The sequence below is a fragment of the Macaca thibetana genome, chromosome 3 (assembly GCF_024542745.1).
Source record: "Macaca thibetana thibetana isolate TM-01 chromosome 3, ASM2454274v1, whole genome shotgun sequence".
In the NCBI taxonomy this organism is placed as follows: domain Eukaryota; kingdom Metazoa; phylum Chordata; class Mammalia; order Primates; family Cercopithecidae; genus Macaca; species Macaca thibetana.
This window is the reverse complement of record NC_065580.1, coordinates 150,430,880-150,451,667: the sequence shown is the minus strand read 5'-3', so window position 1 is coordinate 150,451,667 and position 20,788 is coordinate 150,430,880. Positions and strand designations below refer to the sequence as shown.

The 20,788-nt window shown below is 44.4% G+C and overlaps 2 protein-coding genes across 14 annotated transcripts in view; both read right to left on the bottom strand.

Annotated features, from left to right (window-relative positions):
* Positions 1 to 20,788, bottom strand: part of S100B (S100 calcium binding protein B) — a 153,482-nt gene that overhangs the window by 115,223 nt on the left and 17,471 nt on the right. Inside the window, exon 1 of one of the 13 annotated variants that reach the window (XM_050784388.1) lies at positions 16,825 to 16,828. The exons of 6 other annotated variants lie outside the window; for them this stretch is intronic. Coding sequence is in view for 1 of the 7 variants with exons in the window: in XM_050784348.1 (XP_050640305.1) it covers positions 5,787 to 5,802 (16 nt within the window). In the remaining 6 variants the exon portion in view is untranslated. Of the gene's footprint in view, positions 1 to 1,486; positions 1,491 to 5,786; positions 5,806 to 7,855; positions 7,860 to 11,786; positions 11,793 to 12,573; positions 12,578 to 12,925; positions 12,930 to 16,824; positions 16,829 to 20,788 lie in introns of those variants that run through there. 6 more of the 13 variants (XM_050784367.1, XM_050784349.1, XM_050784362.1 and 3 more) reach the window with 6 other exon arrangements.
* The window catches only part of LOC126950951 (protein trachealess-like), a 41,635-nt gene continuing 30,606 nt past the window's right edge, over positions 9,760 to 20,788 (bottom strand). The window contains exon 5 of the mRNA XM_050784863.1: positions 9,760 to 10,113. Within this exon, the coding sequence (XP_050640820.1) occupies positions 9,988 to 10,113 (126 nt within the window). The 3' untranslated portion in view covers positions 9,760 to 9,987. The remainder of the gene's footprint in view (positions 10,114 to 20,788) is intronic.

Here is a 20,788-nt window from a genome sequence, read left to right as displayed (position 1 = left end):
TAGTGAGCTGAAGGCCTGCGGACCCTTCCTGGGGTGGTGAGGAGGCTAGGCCCAACCTTTGGGCAGTGTTCCACCTGAGCAGACTTACATACTGGTTTTGCGAGTCCTGACCCTGTAAAGACAATATGTTTACCAGAAACCCAGAAGAATTGTCCAGCAGGCAGCGGAACCGACAGACAAAGCTTCTCTCCAGGTAGGAAGGGTCTTCCAAGGGCAGATGCTGAACGCTGGCAGGAGGGGTGCCACTAAGTGGGAGGGAACTCTCTCCAGGCAGAGCTGGAAGGACAGAGACACACACTGAGGAGACTCCACCAGTGCAGCCATCGTCACAGAGGTGAAATACTATAACTATGGAAGCAGCTGGTGGGTCAAAAAATGGGTCACAAGCCCTGTGGCCAAGTGAACTGTGACCTTCACTTGGCTGGATGACTTTGATCAGCCACTCAGGCTGGATTTCTCACACATCACATGATGCTGGTAGTCCTTCCTGCCTGCCTGCCTTTGCCATGTCATGAGGACCAAGATAAAAATGGGATGATGCACTGTAACATATATATCCATCCATTGGTTACCCTGTTGGCTCCACTGTTGAGCTAGAGCATAGAGCCAACCACTTGTCATCCCCTTCACCTCTACTGTGCTGGTCAGTTTCCTTGTCATGAGATGAGCAGAACATTATGGTGAACCTGGACCCAGACTGGAGCCTCACTTGTTTTGTGACTCTGGTTAGGTTTTTTAACCTCTCTATGGGCCTCAGTTTTCTCATCTGACTTAATAAGGTTGCTAGGAGAATTAGACAACTTTATATACGTAAAGCACTTGGAATAGTACCTAGTACATTATAACCTCTATAAGACTTGGCTGTTACTATCATTTTTTTTCTTGTCTTAACTTTGTCATTGCATTCTAACTGGTATCCCTGCATCCACCCTTGCACCCTACCATCTGTCCTTCACTCAGCTGCCATAGCGACATAAAATATGTCACATCATGTCATTTATCTGCTTAGAACTCTCCAGTTACTTCCCACCTGAGAGTCTTCATAGTGGCCTGAGAGGCTAACCTAATATGCACTCTCAACCCTGCAATCTCTTACCAGTCTTCCCTTCACTTTGTGACCTCCCTGCACTCCTTGGTATTCCATAGCTATGCTAAGTGCACTTCTGCCTTAGGGCCTCTGCGCCCTTGCCAGTCCTTCCACCTGCATTGCTCTCCCCCAATTTATCCATACCTCTTTATTTTTAATTGACAAGTAAAATATGTATATATTTATGGTGTAAAACTTTTGATATATGTATACATTGTAGAATGGCTAAAGGAAGCTATTTAACATATGCATTACCTCACATACTTATTTTTGTGGCTATCCATACCTCTTCAAATGATAGTGTGCCCATCCAGTAACTTTTCTCTTTCCTTAATTTAGTTTCTTCTTGGCACTTCCCCACCAGAAACATTACATATTTATTCATGTCTTTATTTTTGGCCCCCTTACCCCATTGAAATTTAAGATCCATCAGAATAGGTACTTGGTCTATTTTTCTCTCTACACTGTGCCTAGAACATAACCTGGCACATAATAGGTGCTCAGTAAACATTAAATGGAAAACTGAACCAAGTGTGGTAGAAGTGATAATTTTCTCCTTCTCATTTTCTAGAGTGAATGTCAGTTACTGCTACTTCAGCAGGAAAAGAAAACATTAGGCACAGAAAAGTGACTGGATAGTCTCTCTTACCAGGAAAAAACCACTTTTGTGGAGAATGCTACTTTCATCTTTTTTGGAGTGCTGATTCAGCCTCCTCTCTTTCCCATCCGAGGAATTTGTAGAGAAGTCCTCTCAGAGAGTAATAAGAGGAAAGTCAAATTCTTGGGGTTAAAAATGAAAGTCTCATTTATGCCTCATTAGAAAGTCAAGGATGCAAAACCCAAATTGTTTTGCTATAATTCTCAATGTGACAAGTCTGATTATATGTACACGGATGGTTCTCCCTGTGTCACATAAAAATTTAATTCATCTAGACTCAAGTTTTGTGGAAGAATAAGATGAAAGCAAGCTTGTAATAGATTAGCAATCCTAAATGTTTTCATGGGAGGGATGAAGGGAAGAATTTAATCAGAGTCTGGTAAGTTTTACTACTGTTTCTCCTTAATCTGATTTAATAAGGCCCTTAGCACAGTGCCTGGCATGTGGTAGACCCTCAGTAAATGTTGGAACATATACACATGTGCATAAAGTGTACATCAACTGGAATTTGGGTTAGATGGAGTGGTCTTTAGATGGTTTCTGGCATGTTTATAGCACTGTGATGAAGGTTTTACTTGTATTTCGAGGACTTGTTTATAGCACTGTGATGAAGGTTTTACTTGCATTTCGAGGACTTGTCATGCACACATAGACATGGAGGTAGATTACTGCGTAGTTTCTGCGACTGTGGCAGCATAAGGGTATAAAAGGAATTAAAAATGTGAAATTTTATGTAAAATTTCAGAATATTCACTGTTAAGGACGTAATTCAAACTTGCTGCTGTCAGGATGTGTGCAAAATCCTGCAAATTGTGACATTCACAAATGTATTTTGACTATGGTTTAAAATCCAGGAAACTCTTCTTAAATGGGGATGAAAATTCCAATTGGGGTGGAAAAAAGAATGAAAGATTCCAGGGAAGTGAAATCAAGGATTATAATGGTACATTGTAAATTTACCTTAGGGCTTGCTGCCTCAGAGTATATTTATGCCTTACATATAAAATAAGGCATAAATAAAAGTGATAGTATTTCATACTTGACTTCAAAGTGCTAGGAATGAAGTGAGATAATTTGGAGTATTGTTGACCTCACTATCTTTTGAACAAATGCCAGAACTGTTAGGGCATAGCTATTCAATTTATTTAACAGAAAACCTGTTGAGTTATTACTAACAGTGTTTTAAGTTTTCTCAAATATTTTAGATTTATGTATGAAAATATAGTTGGAACACGAAGTTACTAGTTTCTTTGAGAAAGAAATGAATAAACATAAGGAACCACTAAGTTAGACACAGTAACAATGTAGGACCTAGTGAGGGGTGAGGATACTGGACTGTTGGTGTTGTGTCTTGGCCTTAGACTACTTGGGTGGCAGAGATCCCCACTCTGCTCTGATGCTTTGTTTCTAGAACTCTAACACAGAGGAGTTGGAGTAGGTGCCCACTCCACTCCCACAGCCCAGTCTGAACTTCAGACCTCTGTTCCTTCCCCTCAGACCCCTGACCAGTCAATGTGGACAGGGTGGGACACAGAATGAGTCATCACACAGAGGTGCAAAGCTCAATGCTGAGGATAAGGATCCTGACTGACTTCAAGGAGCTGAAAATCTGATGGGGGGTGAGGAGGAAGAAAGTAAAGATATATTTTGTGATAAGTAACCACCCAGTTGACCTTAGGCTGGTTGAGAGAGTCTTGTGTGGAACTTCTAGAGAGGAAGCAGCTTTGGAGAAAGATGGATTAAAATTTTCACAGTAGTCAAAGTTGATCTGAATTAAAGCCAAGTCTCCAGAAGTCACACAACTATACTTATAGTGAGCGTTGTAAGTTCATTTTTGTTTAATATTTTAGACTCCCTACCATGAAAAAGACATCATTAGTGTGCAGATATTGGCCCATGGCTTCATTATCTTTCTTCGTCAAACCTCCAGTTTTGAGTATTCTTTTCTGATCATCATTCGCAACAAAACAGCAAAGAGCCTTTCCTTCCGTCCCGTGTGGGTGCATAAAATGCACTCTAAATCCCTGGAGAAGGGACCTGTGTCTGTGCTTACAAAATGGCATTTACCTGTAAATAACAATATTGCCTGTTGGTGAGTGTCTGTGGTTTCCCAACAGCCAATGGAGTAACACACATCTAGGGCATAATGGCCACCCACCTGTGTGCTCATCAGATACACAGATGTGAGACTCTTGGCCACCTGAACACGATTTAGGGGATGCAGGGCATTTCCTCCAGTGTGAGTCCTGCCAGATGGACCCATATGGGCAGCGTCAATCTCCTCATCTGTACATTCATTCATTCAAGCAACTAATATTTACTGAGTCACTGTGCGTCAGGTACTCTGCTAGGCACTGAGGATATATCAGTAAACAAGACATCAAAAATCCCTTCCTGCATCCTATTGGTAGTAAACACAACAGAAATTCATGCCACATGTATGTTTTCCAGTTAACAGAGGACCAGATGAGTTCAGAGATATGAGAGATTCTAAAAGATGCAGAGTCCTGTGTCAGCACATACTACTTCATTCTTGGTTCATCTCGTCATCAAGGACATGTAACTGAGCCAGTGTTGTTATGCTTTCTGAAATAGACCCTCCAGCTGAGAATGTCCAGCTCCCTAGTCTACTTTCCTTCTCATGGACTTCAAGGGTTGAAACATAGGTACAGGGTTGAGTTCATTTCCACCCCAGTTTCCTCTGAGATGGTGACTTACGGCTGGTGTCCGGATCTGCTTCTCTGCTGACTGATGCTGTGTCTGGAGGCCAGCGTAACTGGCTCTGGAACATGGCTCTGTCCTCCTTGTGGATCAGCTCGAACACACTCTGGTAGATGACATCTGACTACAAAGACCAAGGGGCAGAGTCATACTCCTAAAGATTTCTTTTTTTTCTTTTTTTAATTTTTTTATTTTTTGAGACGGAGTCTCGCTCTGTCGCCCAGGCTGGAGTGCAGTGGCCGGATCTCAACTCACTGCAAGCTCCGCCTCCCGGGTTTACGCCATTCTCCTGCCTCAGCCTCCCGAGCAGCTGGGACTACAGGCGCCTGCCACCTCGCCCGGCTAGTTTTTTGTATTTTTTAGTAGAGATGGGGTTTCACCGTGTTAGCCAGGATGGTCTCGATCTCCTGACCTCGTGATCCGCCCATCTCGGCCTCCCAAAGTGTTGGGATTACAGGCTTGAGCCACCACGCCTGGCCTCACTGAGTTTCTTTAAGATCATTATTTTGAAATCCATTTTAGACATTTCTAGATTTACTTTTCTTCAAGCTCTATTACTGGAGAATTATTGTGTGTCTTTAGAAGGGTCAGTTTTCTTCTTTTTAATGCATCTTGTGTCCCTACATTGATATCTGTGCATCTGGTATAACAGTTGCTTCTTCGAATTTTATAGGGTAGCTTGGGGGAAGACTTTTTTCTGTAGATGTATCTATAGTATAATGTGGGTAGGACACACTGGCTTTGGTTCTGGTTGGGCACGGTAGCATAATCTCTATATTTCTTTGGCTGCAATCAATGTCAGTGGTGTCTATGAGTTCCTCAGTGGCTTACAAAGGTTGTTTCTGAAGGCTGTGGCAAGGCTTTACTGGTGGTGGGGATGCTAGTGGACCAGATCTCTGGGTCCTGGTGGGCACTGGTAGTGGTAGTGGTCAACTTTGGGTGGGCCATTCCTTGGGCTCCTGCGTGATGAGTGCAGGCACATGGCAGCTCCACTGTTAGAGTGGACAGGATTGCTGGTGGTGGTGATAGTGGGCCCCAGAAAGACCAGTTCTGGGCCCCCCAGGTGGTGCATGTGGGTGCCAATTGTCGTGGTGGTGGTGGGCCCTGAGCAGGTTGGTTTTCTGGCCCCCAGCAGCCCATGTGGACACCAGCTATGGTGGCAGCTGGCCCTAGGCAGGCTAGTCCTTGGGCCCCTTGGCTGTTGCACAGGTGCTGGCTATGGTGGCAGTGAGCCCCAGAAGGGGTGGTCCTTGAACCCCAGATAATGTGCATGGGGAGCTGGTGGTGGCAGTGGTGGGCCTGGATGAGTCAGTTCTTGGGCCCCCTGGTGGCCCATGCTGTCACCAGTGGTTCTGACAGCAGGCCCTAGGTGGTCCAGTCCTCAGCCCCCAGGTGGTATGCATGGGTGTGCAGTAGGCCCACTGCTGGACATTGTGGGATGGCTGCTGGTGGCAGCAGCCTTGAGCAGATGGCTCCGAGGCTTTGGGGATTGCCTTCTTTGGCTCTGTATGAACTGAGAGTAGCCCTTCTGATGTGCTGGACTGCCTGTTCCCCAGTGTGTAGGGTGCTGATAGGTTCAGGTGCCAGGGATGTGGCCCACCTCTGCGTCTAGCTAGTACTGCAACACTGCAGCCCTCTGGGTGGATACAGGGGGATGTTAGTGGGGCCTGTGATGTGGAGATGCAGAGGCTACTGGGCCCCAGGGCAGGATGTGGTCTGGTAGTGGCTCTACTCTCAAAAGGGTGCTGGGTTATAGCAGCTCGGGTTCCAGGGCTAGGTGGGACCCAGAATGAATTCCTTCTCTGGAACGATGCTGTTGTGTGGACTCCAAGCAGCTCCCTATACTAGGCTAAGGGCCTGTGAGGGTTGAGGGACTTTCCTGTAGCTAGGATTGCCAATATCTGTGGTGGGAATGCAGACTGCTGTGGATCTCCTGCTTATCTTTTCCTGGCAATGGACGATCCCTCCTTTGTCTGAGCCCATCCCAGCTGGGTGCTTTACTTACCTCTCCATGCTGCTGTTTTGAGTTTCTGCACTTCAGAGGGTCATTGTCACTTTCCTGCTGAATTCCATTGTTCTCCCTTAGGTATTTTATTCAGTATGTGATTATCTTCTTGCTGTTTTGGTCTTTCTTTGTGGAGGAGGTGAGTGGTGAGTGCCTATAGTCAGCCAACTTGATGATATCTCCTATTGCTATAGAATTTTAATAAATCCTTTCCACTGCATGGCATTCTTGGTGTATAAGGTGCTTGCGTATGCATTGCTGTTATTCAGTCTGCACAACAGTACTGTGAGGTATGGAATATCTTCCCTCAGTGGTGGTAGTTAAAATGCAGATTTCCAGCTGCAGGGAGTATAACTAAGTCATGCCCTCAGCTGCTGCACTCTGAAATGCTGTGGCTTTAAGACAAGCATGGTCCTGGTAGACACAGGACTTCTCTATGGGAACTCTGGCTTGAGGGCTCCCCTTTGGCCTTGTCAAACTTCCTTAGAGCTGTACTACAGTCTAAGACTTTCCCATGTAACCTTCCTCTTCCATCCCTCCTTCCTTCACAAGGGCCAGATCTGCACTTCTCAGGACTCAGGATTTCACGCCCTAGTGAGGACCCCAGAAAATGGGGCAAACTCATTGCTGGGGTAGCTGCTAGAGTTCTGGGAAAAGCCAACGGTTGGCAACATGGTAGTACCTGAGTTGTCCTGGCAGATGGCAGAAGAAGGAATAAAGGGGCTGAGAGAAAGGTGTGTGCTGGAATAAATGCATTTTATGACTCCAGAAGACCCATCAGAAATTATAGTTCCATGGGAGGACCCAGGAGCCACACCACTCTCCAAGGCCGTCAGGAGTGCAACGGGAAGGACACCAGCGTCACTGTGAGGTCTGGTGGCAGGCAGCTCTTCTGTGCAGCTCAGCACTTTGGCAGGAGAAGCAGCCACAGAGTTGGGCTCATTAATATCCATAGAGACAGTGGAGCCCTAAAGTAATAGAGGCCAGGTGGTGGCACTTGCCTAGCAGAAGCCAGCAGGCTGCAATTACAGTGACAACTGGCAAGGCTGAGGCACAGCCAAGAGGCTTGGCCCATAGGGAGTGGTGGAGGTGGTTAACAGAGAGCGGGGCCCCTAGGGGCAGAAGAGATGGCAGCCAGCAATAATGCTGCTTAACAGAAAAAGAGCCAGCATGGACGTTAGAAGGCTGAGGGCTTTTGCCTCAGTGAAAAGTGGCAATCTCTTGCTCAGTTTTGAATCTGAGACAATTTCCAGACCTGTAATTCATTGACTGAAGATCTGGCAGGGTCCCTAGGAGTAAGAGCACTGAAATACCATGGCAAGACATTCACTCAGGTGACCACACCTTCTGTCCAACAGATGAAAATATCTGGATATTCTCCTTCCCCCCACTGTACGGTCACCTGAGTAATATCTGCAGGTGCATTTAGGGAATCCTCACAGTACATAGCTGCCACTGTAGCTACTCTGCCTACTGCCCATCGTGCTAGTTCTGGGGCAGCCAGTGATGGAGGTGGGCTCATGCCACGTGGCCCAGTCATCCTGTCTGCTTGGCTGAGTAGTGCCTTTTCTACGGGGGCTTCTTTCTGTGAACACTGATGAGTGAAACAAAAATCTTCACCCTTGGCACCCACTCTCATACATTCAGCAACATGCCCTATTTCAGACATCCTTGTCTCTGATCTTCCTGCTTTTTCCTTCCAGGCCCCAACGTGACAGACAGACCACTGGCCACTGCTGAAGAATCTAGATACATTTGCATTGTGGCTCACATCTCCCTCCACATGAGGCTGACGACCAGGTGCTCTGCTCTCACCTCTGTCCCTTCAAAGCCGGCAGCCTTCTTTCACTTTGGAGGGGACCTGACCACTGGACCCTGAAAAACTTCCCCAAAGTGCAGCTCTCTGTGTTTTAATAGGCTCATCTGCCTCCCACCGGGGCAACCATGTCTGGAGGCCTGCCCTCCCTAATCTCCTCTGGCTCCTCCTGCCCAATCAGCATATCATTGTCACTGTAAATGGTCAGTGTCATTCCTATGGGATGTCCAGGTCTCCTCAGATTGTGTTAGGACACAGGGGAAGGGTTAACATGGCCTTGAAGCAAATGTTTAAATGAATATTTTCTGTCCCACATGAACATGGTTTTTTTTCGGATTTCTCTTTAACTGTAATGGGAAAGAATACATTTGCCAAATCACTGGCCACATACCGTGCACCTGAGGGCCTGTTAATCTATTTGAGCAGTGATAGTATGTTCTGCTCACAGCTGAAATCAGGCCCACGGTTTGGTTACATCTAAGCAGTCTAAAGTAATCACTGGGAACCTTCCGTTTCTTTAGGGCCCACATGGGGGAATCCAATGGAAACACTATGGGTCCAGGAACTCTGCGTTGTTTAGGCTTTCATGATGGCCTGCTTTCTGCCACCTCCCTGGGCATGACTTACTATCTTGGTTTCAGAGATTCCCCTTGGCTTTGTCCACTATGATGCTTCTGACTCCATAGGTCAAGGATCCAGTGTGGAAGTCAGTCCAACTGTCAATCAACTATATTGATCCCAATGATAAGTGCAGGGAATAGGTCGGTGACCACTGGGTGGGTCCAGGGACTCTGTGGGTTTGTGTTGGCCAGACTGTAGCTTGCATTTCATTTATTTTCTGGCCCCCAGCAGCCCCCACCCTGATGTGGGGGCCACAATGACGCTTTGAGTGTCTGTGCTCAGACCCACAGGAATGAACATTTGGGTCACACCCAGGGGAGCCATCAGCACATGCTAACGTGAGGCTGAGGGTAGGTGGGTTCAGAACAGGGGTTGGGGAGGGAAAGTTTGCTACCCCGAGATCAACTGCACTGACTGGGGGCTGCAGTTTGCCCCACTAACCTCTCCTTTTTGGGCTTCCCTCAGGAAGAGAGACTCACGGGAACTGAGGAGGGAGGAGCTGCTCCGCACACCCACAGGGAGAACTCGCTCTCAGTCGCGGAAATGTGCCCTAGGCTCTGACTGTGGCGCTCGTGCCTACTACACCTCACGGCTCCACCACCGTGTTCAGGGCCATGATCCTGCAGTGTCCCCAGCCAGTGACTGAGTATGGCAGGGACACCAAGGCCGGCCTGTTCCCAGGGGACTCTGATCGCCTCTGATGGGCAATTCGGGATTAAGAACTTCCCATCAGCCTTGCCGAATTCTCTTAGAACTTCCAGCCGTACACATTTCTCCTCTGTCTCCTGCCCAAGGGCCAGACCTGCGTGGAAGTGTGGCAGCTCCCCTGTCCACAGCTGCCTCCCCGTGCTCTGCTCCTCAGAAGATGCTCCCTGAGGAATCTCGCTCATCTCATCCTGTGTGGCATCTGCTTCTTAAAGGACCTGGCCTAACATGCCCTCCAACAGGTGAGGAAGCCGGCGTGTCGGGAAGGTTCATTTCCAAGACATACAGAGTGTGTGCAGGAGGGACTGAGACTTCCATTATAGCCCCTCAGAGACCAGGCTGCATATGGCCCATGGCCCTGTCCCTTCCCCAACTCACTCACTTCCCTGAAATGAAACAAAACTGCTCACTTGATGAAATCCCAGGTAGTCCTGGACTGTGGGAGAGACGTAAAAGATGTAGCCATCCTCTGTGACTGCCACGAGGAAGCCGTTGAGGGCCTGGGGAGAGGCAGAGAAGAGAGTGCGTTCAGACTGGTTCATTAATTTGTCTCGCTTCTGGGCATGTGGAGCTCCTGAAGGCCCCGGTCCAGGCCCTGGGTGTTTCTGCGGAACTACGTTGGCATTGACTGCCACCACATCCTGGGCTGTCCCTTCCAAAAGCAGGGCCCAGGGCACCCTCAGAAAACGGGAGGGTGGGGAGTGAAGGCTGTCCAACTCTTACAGAGGATGACAGGAAGCCTTACTTTACCTCAGATGGGTTTGAGGGAGCCCAGAACTGAGAGCATCTGAGGTTCTGTGAGGCGATAGAGAAAAAAAGGTTTGTGTTTCTGTATGGTTAGGAATGCTGGGAAAATCAGAGTGAAACTTGGGACCTGGGTAAAAGAGCAGCAAGCTGCAGAAGTGAATTCACAACTATCACTTGTGAGAACTCCAAAGAGATTTCTGGCTCTGGTGGTATTTGTTATTTCATTTTCTTTTTTTCTTTTTTTAAGAGATGGGGTCTGGCTCTGCTGCCCAGGCTGGAGTGCAGGGGCATGATCCTAGCTCACTGTACCCTCAAACTCCTGGCCTCAAGGGATCGTCCTGCCTTGGTCTCCCAAAGTGCCGGGACTACAGGGTTGTTTACATTTCAAGGGAGGCTGAGACCTAGGACCATGGTGACATCCTGGGTTATAAATCTGGAGACAGAAGGTCTTATCTTTCCCTTGGGAAGATCTATTTCATTCTAAATGGTTAAAGTAATAACTCAGGATCCTTTTCAAGGTTTTTGTCCCTCCTTTCAGTAGGGGAGGGAGAAAATATGTATATGAATGCCCAAATTTATATTTCTGCATTTCCTGCAAGCTTGATGAGTAGGATAACCTCTGCTTTCATTGCATTGTCTAGAGGTAAGGAATGGGGGCACAAGAGAACCAAACAGTTCTTGTTTGGTTATAAGTAAATAATTCTTGTTCACTTGTCAGTAAATAATAATCTGCTCTGCTCTTGTGTGTACGTTCAGGGTTATGGAAACAAATGAAGACCAACCAAATGAGAAAAGCAAAGGCTATTTCTTCAGAGCTTTCTAGAGTAAGGGAGTCAGCCACTGTCACTTTTTGCATTTTGGCAAAGACTTCAATGCAGGCAGAGGAGTGGGAAGTTTTATAGAGTAAAAAAAGGGAAGGTTTTAGGGGTGCACTGATTACAGGCTGCTCGTGGGGGAAGCTGTGGAATCATGAGCTCACTGGAAATGGGCTTCCTGTGTAGCAGCGTAGGCTGCACATTTGGCTTTCTCTGGTTGGTTCTAAGTTGGAAGCAGGGGCAAAAATCAGGGAAGCTGTCAGTTATTAATGAAGTCCTGGCCATTTGGGGCCAGTTGTTGTAGAAGTTATTGTTTAGCTTCCTGGTTTGTTATTGGAGATGGTCTTACCTCCTGTAAATCTGACTTACAGCAGGCTGGCCTTCTGGGCTGTTCATTGTAGACAAGGGACTGGTTTCCTGTGCAGGCTGTGGGTCAGAGTTCTGTTTTTATATATGGTCTAGCCATTGTTTGTTTGTGTATTCAGTCTCTCAGAGTAATATTAATGAAGATAGATATTTAAAGCTTAGCCATTTTCCTTCCCTGGTAAGATTTAAGAAGTGATTTCCTGATGAGTCTTGGCAGAGGGTGCCTGGGACATATCAGAGTGCTACCCCAGCCTAGAATGGGCAGGAGAGCTTGATGGCCCTGGGCCGTGAGGATACTAGTGCTCAGGAACAAGGGAAGTTATCAGGGTCTGCATGGATGCACATCCAGAGAACAGGAAGGGAGCATGAAGCCTGCAGAAATGGCCAGCACCCTGAACAGGTGCCTTCCAGTTCCCAAACCTTGTCACCATGCAGGTCTTCATGAACTTAGATCAGTTTCAAGAAAGAGGGTAGGAACTCATGAATTGATAGAAATTTATGTTTCCACTTGGAAAAATAAAGTCTTAAAATGTTAAGTTATAGAAGAACAGAGAAAACTATGGTTCTTGCATGCCTCAGTGTGTGACTTGAGATGGTCACACTGCCTTAATTATAATAATGATAACAACAATAATAAAAACAGTAATGATAATCATGTTGAAACACATTACATTCTCCTTTAGTATTATAGTTTTACTATATATCTATCATTGTAATGATTCCTTTGTGTACATCCTCAAATCCTATGTTCTCTTGATTCACTGAACTCAATCAGGATTTGTGACTGTGTACCTCAAATGGCCCCTAATGCCACCCATAAATCCTGATACATTTCCCTGGTGCATTCACTTTCCCATTCTCTTAGATGACTGTTTCACATCATTTTCTCTGAAACCATCAATACCTCCTGCTTTCTCCTTATACTCAACTTTGCTTACTATTTCTCTGAAAAGAAAATGCAGTCAGAACTTCTACATACTCCCACTGATATGGTTTGGATCTGTGTCCTTCAACCAAAAATAAAACTGTAAGCCCCCCAACCATCTAAATGGACCTCTCCTCTTGGCCAAGGGTATTCCAAAGTTAACCTGTAAAACTAGTTTAGGCCATGATGGGAATGGGAGGTTGGACATACCTCTTTACCGTTAATATCAACACAGACCTTAAGACTGATAGAACAGACTCTTTAAGTCTGATAGGAAACATTTACCATCTATTCTCTTTGAAGCCTGCTACCTGGAGGCTTCCTCTACGTGATAAAACCTTGGTCTCCACAACCCCTTATTATAACCCAGACATTCCTTTCTTTTGATTCCAGGTCTTTAGATGATAACTCAAGCAGCTGCCAATCAGAAAATTTTTGAATCCGTCTATGACCCGGAAGCCCCCAGTTCCAGTTGTCCCGCCTTTCTGGATTGAATTGATTGACGTCTTAAGTCTCCCTAAAATGTATAAAACCAAGTTGTAGGCTGACCACCTTGGGCCCATGTCATCAGGACCTCCTGAGGCCGTGTCACAGGCGTGTCCTTAACTTCGGTTAAATAAACTCCTATATTACTTGAGACTTGTTTCAGATACTCTTTGGTTTACAGTCTCCACCCAAATCTCAGGTGAACTGTAATCCCCAGTGTTGGAGGTGGGGCCCCGTGGGAGGTGACTGGATCATGGGGGCAAATTTCTCATGAATGGTATAACATCATCCCCTTGGGGCTGTCCTCACAAGAATGAGTGAGTTCTTAGGAGATCTGGTTATTTAAAAGTGTGTGTGGCACCTCCCTCCTTGCCCTCTTGCCCCTGCTCTGGCCATGTGACATGTCTGCTCCCCCTTTGCCTTCTGCCATGATTGTAAATCAGGCTTCCCAAGAAGCCAGAATGTTGCTTCCTGTACAGCCTGCAGAACCGTGAGCCAATTAAATCTCTTTTCTTTATAAATTACTCGATCTTGACTGTTCCATTATAGCAGTGAGAGAATGGAGTAATACAGCCACCACTCTCTCCTACCTGTTTTATAGGCTCTGCTTCACCTCTTGTTACAATGCGTGAACTCTCCATGCTTCAAACTAAGCCCAACCCCTACATCCCAGTTGCGTAGGCAATTATAAGCAATGTAAATATATATCTTAATACTGTTATTCCTAGTTATATGGAATGGTAGAAGGAGAATTTAAACAATTAAGCAGTTCTTACATAGGAAATATGAGAACAATGCAGAATAACAAATAAGTAAAACTGATATTTAAAAGTAACTACAGGCTGTGTATGGTGGCTCACACCTGTAATCCCAGCACTTTAAGAGGCCGAGGCAGGCAGATCACCTGAGGTTAGGAGTTTGAGGCCAGCCTAGTGAACATGGTGGAACCTCGTCTCTACTGAAAATACAAAAATTAGCTGGGTGAGGTGGCGCATGCCTGTAGTCCCAGCTACTTGGAAGACTGAGGCATGAGAATCGCCTGAACCCAGAAGGCAGAGGTTACAGTGAGCCGAGATTGCACCACTGCACTCTAGCCTGGATGACAGAGCAAGACTTGTATAAAAAAAAGTAAATAAAATATAACTGTAGGCATTTTTCAACTAAATCAAGGATGACAATTTTGGTAAAATAAAATACCTCAATCCAAGCTTATAGGACACAGATACAAAAATGAGCAAAGAACTGCCTTGATTTAAGGACTTTTAAAAAGAAACTTCTGAACATTCTATCTCTTCAAGGGGGTGGTATTAAGTGACACCAATCTGCATATAATACTTCTGTTTTCTAAATTGATTGATACATAGTTTACATACATCGAATTGCACATTTCCTAAGTGTACAACCTGATAGATTTTTGACAAATACATTCACTTTCCCTACCAAGATATAGAGTATTTTCCAGAAAGTTCCATCATGACCCTTCCTAGCCAACCTCTACCTCTCTCCACGCTTGATGACATACCCAATACTTTATTTTTTATTATACTTTAAGTTCTAGGGTGCATGTGCACAATGTGCAGGTTTGTTACATATGTATCCACGTGCCATGTTGGTGTGCTGCACCCATTAACTCGTCATTTACATTAGGTATATCTCTAAAGCTATCCCTCCCCGCTCCTACCACCCCACGACAGGCCCCGGTGTGTGATGTTCCCCACCCTGTGTCCAAGTGTTCTCATTGTTCAGTTCCCACCTATGAGTGAGAACATGTGGTGTTTGGTTTTCTGTCCTCGCAATAGTTTGCTAAGAATGATGGTTTCCAGCTTCATCCATGTCTCTATGAAGGACATGAACTCGTCCTTTTTTATGGCTGCATAGTATTCCATGGTGTATATGTGCCACATTTTCTTAATCCTATCTATCACTGATGGACATTTGGGTTGGTTCCAAGTCTTTGCTATTGTGAATAGTGCCACAATAAACATACAACACACCCAATACTTTAAATTAATTTTACCTGTTGTAGAATTTTGTACACATGAATTTAGTATACATCCTTGTGTTTGGCTTTAATTCAGCACAAAGGCTTTAAGGCTTATGTATCTTGTTGCATGTACTAATGATTCATTACTTTTTTATTGTTGAGTCCATTATACAAACACACCAAAAATTGTTTACTCTCCTGTTTTCAGAAATTAGACTAGAATAATTTGGTTTCCTCTGTATTTATCTTGCTTCAAGGTCATTGAGCTTTATGGCTCCATGGGCTAATATTTTTCATCAAAGTTGGAAAAAATTCAGCCATTATCTATTGATATCCTTTTTTCTGCCCAATCTCTCTCTACATTCCTTTTGTGACTCAATTACATGTATGTTAGGCTGCATGATAATGTACCACAGACCACCGAGACTATTTTAATTTTTTTCATTTTTCTCTTTGTGATTTTATTTGGATAGTTGCCATTGACCTATCTTCAAATTCAACGACCTGTTTTCTTCCACTGAATCTAATCTGCTGTGAAGCATATGAAGTCCTTTTTTTCTAGTCAGATGTTCTGTTTTTCAGTTCTAGGATCTCCATTTAGTTCTTTTTATAGTTTCCATTTCTCTTTTGAGACTTCTCATCTGTTACTTATTAGGCCCATCTTTTTCTTTAAATCATGGAGCATATGTACAATAACTGTTTCAAAGTATTGATCTGTTAATTCCAGCTTTGGTATCATTTCTGGGTCTTTTTCTTATGTCTTAGCTTTTATTCTTTTTCTTTTTAACTGTGAGCTTAATATGGGCCAAGCGGAAATAACAAGCTAATCAGCTGTAGTCCTGGCCTCACAAAGATCACTTTCCAGAAGAGACAGACAATAGTCCAAGGATAATACAAATACATGTTTTTAATAGTAAGCAAAAATACAAGGTGCTATGAGTGTGTAGAATAGGAGGACCTGACAGAACTTAAGATTGGGACTCAGTCAGGGAAGATTTCCCTAAGTAAGTGACTTTAGAGCTCAGATTTGAAATAGGTAGCTGGTACTAGGCAGAAAAAACGAGGAGATGGGGTGAAAGAGTTACTAGAGTGAGAAAAATCATTATATGATTGAGAAATTAAAAGAAGGTCAGTATGTCTTGCTTCAGTAGTAAGGTGTGTTCATAGACAAGAACCAGATCATATAGGATTTTGTAGGGTATGTCAAGGTCTTTAGTCTGTCTCAGAAGCAACGGAAAAGCATTCTAAGTTTTTCATTTACTGTGGGATCAGAGCAATTTAGCCTTTCTGTGCCTCAGTTTCTTCTTTTTTTTTTAACTTTTAGGTTCAGGGATACATGTGCAGGTTTGTTATACAGGTTAAATTGTGTGTCATAGGGCTTTGGTGTACAGATTATTTCATTGTTTATTGTGTAAGAAATTAGTCCAACCTCATTCTTTCATATGCAGATATATAGTTGCCCCATACCATTTGTTGAGAAGACTGTCCTTTCTCCACTGAATTTTCTTGGCAAAAGCCAACTGACCATAAGTAAGGGTTGATTCCTTGATTCTAAATTCTATTGATCTATATTTCTATCCATATATCAGTACCACAATGTTTTTGTTTTCATTTTGAGACAGTCTCGCCCTGTCACCCAGGCTGAAGTGCAATGGCACAATCTCGGCTCACTGCAATCTCTGCCTCCTGGGTTCAAGCGATTCTCATGCCTCAGACTCTGGAGTAGCTGGGACTACAGGCATGCACCACCATGCCTGGCTAATTTTTGTATTTTTAGTGGAGGTGGGGTTTTACCATGTTGGTCAGGCTGGTCTTGAACTCCTGGCCTCAACTGATCCACCCACTTTGGCCTCCCAAAGTGCTGGGATTACAGGCCTGAGCCACCATGCCCCACCAGTACCATAATGTTTTGATAATGGAGGCTTCTGTAGTAGATTTTGAAGCTGGGAGTGTGAATTCTCTAATTTTGTTCTTTTTCAAGTTTATTTTGGCTATTGCAGGTTACTTGCATTTCCATCTAGATTTGAGAATCAGCTTGACAATTTTTTCAAAACAAAACAAAACAAAACTCAGCTGCGATTCCGATAGGTTTTGTGTTGAATTATGTAGGACGATTTGGAGAATATTGCTATCTTAACAATATTAAGACTTCTGATCCATAACATAGGAATTCTTTCCATTTTTTATGTCTTCTTTAATTTCTTTCTACAATGTTTTAGTTTTCAGTATGCAAGACTAGCTTAGTCAGCCAAATTTATTCCCACGTATTTTATTATTTTTAATGCTATTGTAAATGGAATTGTTCTATCAGTTTCATTTTTAAATTGTTCACAGTAATGTATACAAATGTAGCTGGTTTTTGCTTATGATCTTGTATCCTGCAACTTTGCTAAACTCTTAGTTTCAATAGTTTTGTAATATATTCTCTAATATTTTCTATACATGATATGACATCATCTGCAAATAGAGATAACTTTATTTCTTCATTTCCAGTATGGAAACTTTAAATCTAATTTTTCTTGCCTAATTTCCCTCGAACCTCCAGTACTATGTTATGTTAAGTGTACCAATATACATGTAATGGGAACACCAAAAGAAAAGAAGGGAGAAAAGGAGCAGAAAAGATATTTAAGGTAATAATGGCTTAATATTTTTTCAAGAGTAATCCTAGGTATACATTTTTCAGGCTCTGTTCCAAATAATATCAGTCCCCTTAGAGAGAACTGAACAGATCTCTGTTCTTACGACCTATCTTTCTCCAGTGCCACTGCATTGGAACTGGGATCGCGGGTGGCAGTTGCTTCTCTCAGTTATAGCTTCGCTCTGTGGCTGGGGTCCTGGGCATGGACAGTAACCCCTGATCATCTGGGCTTGCCTCTTCTGGTTTGGATTCTCCCTGCTACACGTAAGCTGAGTTGGGGAAATTTGGGGCCAGTATTTTCAGCCTGCTGTGCCTGGGATAGAGTTTCTACCCTATGAGTTGGGGCTAGGTGGAGAAAGGGAGTTCCAGTCTTCTCAGCCATGTTTTCCTGGAGAGGAACTTCAGCAACACAAGTGAGGAGTGATGAAACGTGTCGGCAGCCTGCCTGGGTAAAACCATAATCCTAGACTGGGAACTTGGAAAAAGAGAGTCCCATTTTCTTGGCTCTTGGCTGCACCCATCACGCTGAGCTGGGGGTAGGGGCCATCTGTTAAGCTTCTCACATTGCCAGTCCGGAAACCCCACCTCTCCACATCCTTTTATTTATTTACTTATTTTGAGACAGGGTTTTGCTCTGACACTCAGGCTAGAGTGCAGTAGTATGAACTTAGTTCACTGTAGCCTTGACCTCCCGGGCTCAAAGGATCCTTTCACTTCAGCATCCCCAGCAGCTGGAAATACAAGGTGTACACCACCACACCCAGCTATTTTTTTTTCTTTGTAGAGATGGGGTTTTGCCACATTGCCCAGGCTGGTCTTGAACTCCTAGGCTCAAGCAACCTGCCCGCCTCCGCCTCCCAAAGTGCTGGGATTACAGGTTTGAGCCGCTGTGCCGGCCTCCATATCATTATTACAACCAAACAAATAGAACAGCAATAGATATTCTATTTGGATTGCAAATCATTCATATTTTTTCTGTTTTTTAAAATTCCTTTATACTTTATGTCTGGTCTTTGTTCACAGTATCTGTGTCCGATGTACTTTTAGAAAAAATAGAATAATTTAAATTCGATTTGATTTTAAATCCTAAATATCTGAATGTGTTCCCACAAAACGAAGTTGAATATTTCTTTATCAGTTTAAACAAGATTTTTGACTCTAGCAACTGAAACTAATTCTTGTTAACAGCCACTTAGGAAACACCTAAATATAAAGCTGTGATGGTTAATTTTATGTGTCAATTTGGTTGGACTGTGATGTCCAAATGTGTGATCAAATATTAGTCTAGATGTTTCTGCAAAGGTATTTTTTGATTGACATTTGTCTTAGTCCATCTGTATTGCTATAACGAAATACCTACGACTGGGTAATTTATAAATATTATAAATTTATTTGTGTCTTAGTCCATCTGTATTGCTATAACGAAATACCTATGACTGGGTAATTTATAAATAATATAAATTTGTTTGTCATAGTTATAGAGTCAGAGAAGTTCAAGATCAAAGCACTGGGAGGTTCAGTGTCTGGTGAGGGCCCCATTCCCTGCTTCCAAAATGATGCCTTGTTGCTGCATCCTCCAGAGGAGACCGATGCTGTGCGTCTCCAGAGGGGACCGATGCTGTGCGTCTCCAGAGGAGACCGATGCTGTGCGTCTCCAGAGGGGACCGATGCTGTGCGTCTCCAGAGGGGACCGATGCTGTGCGTCTCCAGAGGGGACCGATGCTGTGCGTCTCCAGAGGGGACCGATGCTGTGCGTCTCCAGAGGGGACCGATGCTGTGCGTCTCCAGAGGGGACCGATGCTGTGCGTCTCCAGAGGGGACCGATGCTGTGCGTCTCCAGAGGGGACCGATGCTGTGCGTCTCCAGAGGGGACCGATGCTGTGCGTCTCCAGAGGGGACCGATGCTGTGCGTCTCCAGAGGGGACCGATGCTGTGCGTCTCCAGAGGGGGCCGATGCTGTGCGTCTCCAGAGGGGGCCGATGCTGTGCGTCTCCAGAGGGGGCCGATGCTGTGCGTCTCCAGAGGGGGCCGATGCTGTGCGTCTCCAGAGGGGGCCGATGCTGTGCGTCTCCAGAGGGGATGGATGCTGTGTGTCTCCAGAGGGGGCTGATGCTGTGTGTCTCCAGAGGGGACTAATGCTGTGTGTTCATATGGCAGAAGGCAGAAGGGCAAAAAGGGCCTCAGCCTGTTCCTCCATCCCTTTTATAAGGCACTAATCCATTCACGAGGGCAGAGCTCTCATGTCTTAATTACTCCCCAAAGGTCCCCACCTCTTAATATCAGCACAATGGGATTAATTTTCAACATGGATTTTGGGGGACACATTGAAACATTTAAATAAGCAAACTTTGAGTAAAACAGATTCGCCTTTATAATGCTGGTGGGTCAAATCCAATCAATCAATTGAATCCCTTAAGAGAAACAGATTGAGATCCCCCAAAGAAGAAAAATTCTGCCTCCAGACAGCTTTTCGACTTAAGACTGAAGCATCAACTCTGCGCTGGGTCTCCAGGCTGCTGACCTCTCCTGCAAATTTTGGACTTATCCCACAATCACATGATCCAATTCCTTAAAATTTATCTCTCTCTTTCTACACACGCAAACACACACATCTTATTGGTTCTGTTACTCTGGAGAATCCAGATTAATACAGAAGCCCTATTGGGAATTTTCAGCCAAACAAACTAATTCTAAATAATTCTTAGGAATTCCATTTCAAGAGATCTTGTCATGTTAAATTTCTATTTTAAAGGAGAAATACAAAAGATTTCAAACTTACAAAAAAGTGAAGAGAACAATATAACCTATGCTCAGATATCTTAACATATACTAACACGTTGACAGGGTCTTTGTAGCAGATCTCTTTTGAGTTTTTAAAAAGATCCCTCACCTTGTGGTTGGGCACCTGAAACTACAGACTTTTGAGACAGAGTATGCTGAGACTAAACCCGCAGCCAGAGAAGAGCCTAATGATTTGCCAATAGATAAATAAGCCGTAACCAGATAAATGAAGATGGAGTGTTCTTTCATGCCACCTTCTCTTACCTAAAGAAGAGACCCACCTGCTTCTAATCATAATCCTTGAGGGAGTTCACAGGGGATGACCAATCAACCAGTGGTTATGTATGTTCTTTGTGGACTGTCTGCTGAAGTTTCATACTTCTGGTGTGTAAGGTAAAAAATCTGCTATTTTTATGACACCCAGAATGTG